Source organism: Mus caroli, chromosome 18 (genome assembly GCF_900094665.2).
Source record: "Mus caroli chromosome 18, CAROLI_EIJ_v1.1, whole genome shotgun sequence".
In the NCBI taxonomy this organism is placed as follows: domain Eukaryota; kingdom Metazoa; phylum Chordata; class Mammalia; order Rodentia; family Muridae; genus Mus; species Mus caroli.
This window is the reverse complement of record NC_034587.1, coordinates 53,989,077-53,994,585: the sequence shown is the minus strand read 5'-3', so window position 1 is coordinate 53,994,585 and position 5,509 is coordinate 53,989,077. Positions and strand designations below refer to the sequence as shown.

The following is a 5,509-nucleotide window of genomic DNA, read 5'->3' as shown; positions in this document are numbered from 1 at the left end:
ACACACACACACACACACACACACACACACACACATTCTGCTTCCAGATCTATCTGTTTTCAGGACTAGACAAATATCCTGAGATGAAACTCAGGTTGGAGATGTGGCCTTGTATGCAGTTCAGGTTTAACAGCATTTTATCCTGCATTTTAATGAACTTATTTTAAAGGTTAACTTTTAAATATGAGTACAGGCATGCACAAATGTCAGGGTTTGTGCACTTGAGTGCAGGTGTACACAGAGGCCACACGAGGGTGTCAGATCCCCTGGAGCTGTCCTCTCTCAGGCAGTTGTGAGATGAGAACCAGACTCCTGCCCTCTGCCAGGCTCTGAGCCTCCTTATGATGTGGATTTTAAAAGTATCAGGAATGTTATTCTTGCAGGTATCTGTTTAAAGACTTCAGGTATCTGTTTGTCTTTATTTATATTTTTAATTGTTACAAAAACCCAAACATGAATCATAGAAAACAAACTGAAAGTTGCTTAATTATCATCTTGTATTGTTGTTAGAGTGTATATTCTCAGGATTTTGAAGTATTCACTGAAGTCAGAAAACTCTAACATAGACAGCAATGGTTTACTTTCTCAAGGGCCCAAATCAGCTCTAAAGAGTCTCATATCCTTGTAGGTTTTTGGTTTATGAACAAATGCCTTTTAGTCTGAGCCCTTAACTTGAGGTAGTCTGCAATTTCTAGGAGACAAAGCATGAATACCACTGAAATCATTCCACAGCCTTTTGTCCTGAAATGAACAAAAATCCGTATTTTTGAATAAATAATACCATCCATTTTCCTGTTTCCCACTTTACAATAATATTTTTCCTCAAAATGTCTAGGTGCAAGTGGTTTTAAAGTTGGAAAAGTTAATGAAAGCAGTGTCATATTTGAGGTCAGTCAGCCAGGAAAATGGACAAAAGCCAAATCCCACATCCCGAACATTCTGCCTCAATAGCCTGCGCACAGAATGCTCAGCCCACTCCCTGCTTTCTAACAGAAGTGAAACAAAACTCTGAAACACAGTTACCTATGGGATAGCGGTGCCTAACAGGAGCAGACTTACAAATATTCACATATGCCCTTCACACACTCTCTTTCTCACACACATACACTCATGTACACACACACACACACCACAGTCCCTATCAAAGTTACAACAAAGAGGCTCTTCACACTGACTGTTATACACAGGCAACACAAAGGCTTCCCCTAGAGATGTGGCTTCGGGGTCAGCCAAGTCTAAAAGCCTTCTTAATAAAATAAAAAAGAACCTTCCCAATTCCAAAGAAAGTGAGTGAAAGTCTCAGAAGCCTGCTTATCTGGGAAAGTTAGAATTCTTTCAGACTAGTCTCAAAAATGTAGTTGGTGGCAATGAAGACCCTTTGGCTGTCAGAGCAACAGGCTCAATTTTGGAAAACAATTATTTCTCTTGTATGGGTCTAATGATTTATTCATTGCAATATAGTATCAGATTTCCATTTCCTCTCAAAGAAAAAGGCGCAACTATGCACGCTGCAGCAAGTTATCGGAACACTGAAATTTTTGCAGCACAATTTACGAAAGTAACTGTATTCTATGACATTCCATCACCCAACTTTATGATCCTGAATATGGAGTCCTTGAAGGCAGGCTTCTTAGAATCTAGATATCATTATTTTAATTGTAACTCTGACATAACGAAGACAGTGGTATGATATGCTGTGGTTTCATTGAAAAAGCATCAAAATATTCATGATTTTTTTCAATTGCAGATTTATCTTCCCAAAGCCATCTGAGCATGGATTCATCTCAAAATTCAGAGGCTAATGGGCATGTTAGCATCACATCGTTTTATTTCTGAATTAAATTCAACATGGTGGGGCTCATTTTAATCACCAAGAAAGTAGATTCCCTAAATCAAGTTACAAACAGAAGTTAGACCACCATAGCTATCTATGTTCCCACAATGGCCTTCCTTCAGGGAGGAAACTAACCCACAGTGCCTACTTAGACCCTGACAGAGGATGTGAGCAACAGGTTTCCCACTCCTCCTTCCTAGGAACGTTTCTTTCTACTCACTTAACAGCGATGCTCTCTGTGATCCATGCACAGATTCAGGAGAAACCGTATGAATGAGTTAGATCTGCAACCCACACCACCCTCTGCTTAGGATGAAGTCAGAAATGTTTGTTGGCTCAGAGTCACTCACAGAAAATGGGCCCATGCAACAACACCAGGAGACAGACAATGGCAGGTGGGAACTTACCACTGCTACAGTTGGTCCCACCCCAGCCAGGCTCACACTGACAGGTGTTTGGAGCAATGCAGCGACCATGGACACATTTATCAGCACAGTGAGCTGTCAAAGAGGAAAAAGAAATCAATCAAACCAAGGATGTTGGCACAAGAAAAACAACAACAACACAGCTGTTACACATCCTAGGCTCACATATCACTTAAAAACAACACGCGTGCTTCCCGATTTTCTTCAGTCCCTCCCTCAGTTCCTTTAGAGTCTACCGTATAAGCAAACAATTCCCCCCTTTTATTGTGATATTTCCAAGGAAATTCCTCCATTTCAACTGTTTAATTTTACTTCACACTAGATTAGGGAAGCAGTGTCAAGGAAAATTGTCTAATCCGTACTTTAAAAACTGTTTCAGTGGGTCCCAAATATATCCTCCTCATGCTGGCAAGAGGGTATGTGGAGAAACAAACCGTGAAGCAAGATATGGGGATTCCAACAGTGGCAGCATGGGTCAAGAAGCCATTTCCTGTATATGATATGCTCACCGGAAACAATGGTCACCTTCCTTTGTGACTGTATTCACACAATGACATGACACAGCAGAGCAGAAAACACATTGTGCATCTCTCTCTCTCTCTCTCTCTCTCTCACTCACACACACACACACACACACACACGTTACATAGTCTCTAAAATACCTAGATATATAAGTAATTGTGAGAGCTAATTGAAAGAACTTACACTTATAACATTTTACTTAAGGACGACATATGGTACCCTGAGTATAGATACATTTGATTAATCTGTGCTTGCTATAAAAGTGAAATACATTTACTGACTAACCTCAAAAACTATCAGTACATAAGTAAGTCTCATCTCCAGTTGTGCACACTTGGAGCATTTTTTGTGGTTAGTCTTAGTATTTATTTATTTTTTTGTACTATGTATTTTTCTTCATAAAAATTAGAACCATGGTAATTTTAAAACTGCTTTTCCACACAATACAATGAGAACCGTGTCATTAACTATTCTTTTATGTACTTTATTTATAATTATTGGTATAATGTGCATGTAGTATATATCTAAATATATGAATAATTATGAATCTGTAATAGATAACTACTATGAATATATGAGATTCACTTGATGGCCACTTGGAAAGTCTTGACCTCAGACATGAAGGGTCATGGGAAGAGTTATTTGGGATGAATCAAAAGCCAGAGGTCAAAACAAAACAAACAAAAAACAAACAAAAAAACCCAAAGAGAGTTAGACCTTTTGTTTGGTGCAGTATCTGGGACAGCAGGGCAGAGAGAGACCTTGGAAAGTTCAAAGGAAGATAAACGCCTGCAGAGAGAAGACCACAGAAGGACTTATTGCTGCCAGAATAAGTTTTAACACATAAGTGCCTTAGTCATTGGGATATCAGGCCTGTTGAGCATGGGATTCTGAGCTATAGTACAGTTTCCTGACACAGGAATTCCACAAAAGCGTTTGGTAATCTTGGAATATTTGATTTAGAATATTTACACCGTTAGTTGTAATTAAAAGCAGAAACTGCCCATAGCTTATGAAGATACCAGTTCCCCAATGTGTCCTCTATTCTGTCAAGCTAAGTCAGAGCATGCTAACCCAAGGGTCAGCATCCTTCAGTCTCTACACACATATGTGATCTTGCAGGTGGCATTCCTTCATAAGGCTGTACAACTCTCTCCTGTTACCTGTTTAAATTTAGATATGGACACTCTTGAAGCCAACAACTTGCTGTCTGCAAACACACAAGATTCAGTTAAAATGCACTGGAAGGTGGGGGTGACAGCACAGAGCAAGCTCTATACTGCACACATTATGGCAAAGGACTCCCACATTCTGAGTGCTGGAATCCATCATTATTATGCCTCCATGAGAAGGCTTGGTCTTACTTGCCTCATGGGCTGATGGCATTTAGGCTTGAATCACCTGACTACTTAAATTTATCCTCACTCAAGATACTAAAGCTATTTGCAATTATGTTCTTTTGTCTTGAGACATTTTGGAAATTAGATGTTATTTACCTTTAAAGTGAAACAGAACTCCTTTGCTATAAAGGGAGAAAGATGTGATGGAAATTTAAAAATCTGGATTATTTTAAGAAATTTCTTGAGCTAACATTTCAGCAAAGTCTGAAACAAAACGTGGGTCGGTTTTTGACAAAACAAAACACAGCAAAACAACAAATTCCTCTGAAAACTAATTAGGAGTATGAATGTGTGGGAGGAACCTAATTAAAACTCATACTAATGGAGTCATTGTTGAGTATTGCCTCCTAAAAGAAGGGTCCAGGTGATGGGAAGAGTGGAGGGCTCTGTTCCATGTATAAGCCTCACACAGCGTCTGACTCTGTCATCCAAAGTCCATTTCTGCTCTGTGTTCTTTCCCACCACCTCTGGCTCTCCAGATCCAGCGATATCCCAGCACAGGTATCCACAGATGGTCAGGGGCAAAGGGAAGCAGGGACTGCTACGAAATGTTTGGTGACCTAGGATGACGAAACCTACAGAGACACGAAGTATGACAGCTTTTGACACAGTGACAGCAACTCACTCTGCTCAACTGACTTAGATCTTAACCTGTCCCCAGTTTTCACCGACATGCCACCCACTCAGGGGCTGAGCAAACAGGACTAACCCTACATGGGAAACCAAGTAGGCCAAAGATGTGAATTAGCCATGTATCTCCTTCCAAAGGGGGCCAGCCAAGAAGAAAGGGAAGGGCGTTCAGCTTAGCAAGTGTTTAACAACTTGGGTTCCAAGCATAGGCAGAATCATCATAAGGTCTCACCCACAAGAATAGGGAGACTTTCATTATTGTTATTACTTGTCCCATGTCCTTTTTTCTTACTTTAAAAGAGGAGTTTAAAAACCAAGATAACATGGAGCTGGTGGAATGGCTCAGTCAGTAATGTGTGTGTAAGCATGAAGACCTGGGATCAGTTTAAAGAATGCAAGTTAGAAGATGAAGACAGGGGAAGAGGAGGAGGAGGAAGAGGAAGGGAATAGGAGGAAGAAGAGGAGGAAGGGGAGCAGGGGAGGAGGAGGAAGTGGGGAAGGAAGAGGAGCAGGAAGAAGAAGAGGAGGAAGGAGAGGTGTAGTAGCACCCAGTTGTAATTCTGGCAATGGGGAGATAAAGAAAGGCAAATCCCTGGGCCTGGTTGGCTGAATCAGTGAGCTTCAGGTCTCAAAAACACAAAGTGCACACATACACACACACACACACACACACACACACACACACACACACACACACA

The 5,509-nt window shown here is 40.7% G+C and overlaps 1 protein-coding gene across 1 annotated transcript in view; it reads right to left on the bottom strand.

Moving 5' to 3' along the window:
* Megf10 (multiple EGF like domains 10) overlaps positions 1 to 5,509 on the bottom strand; it is a 158,007-nt gene that overhangs the window by 76,973 nt on the left and 75,525 nt on the right. Inside the window, exon 5 of the mRNA XM_021150436.1 lies at positions 2,242 to 2,334. Coding sequence (XP_021006095.1) covers positions 2,242 to 2,334 — 93 coding nt within the window. The remainder of the gene's footprint in view (positions 1 to 2,241; positions 2,335 to 5,509) is intronic.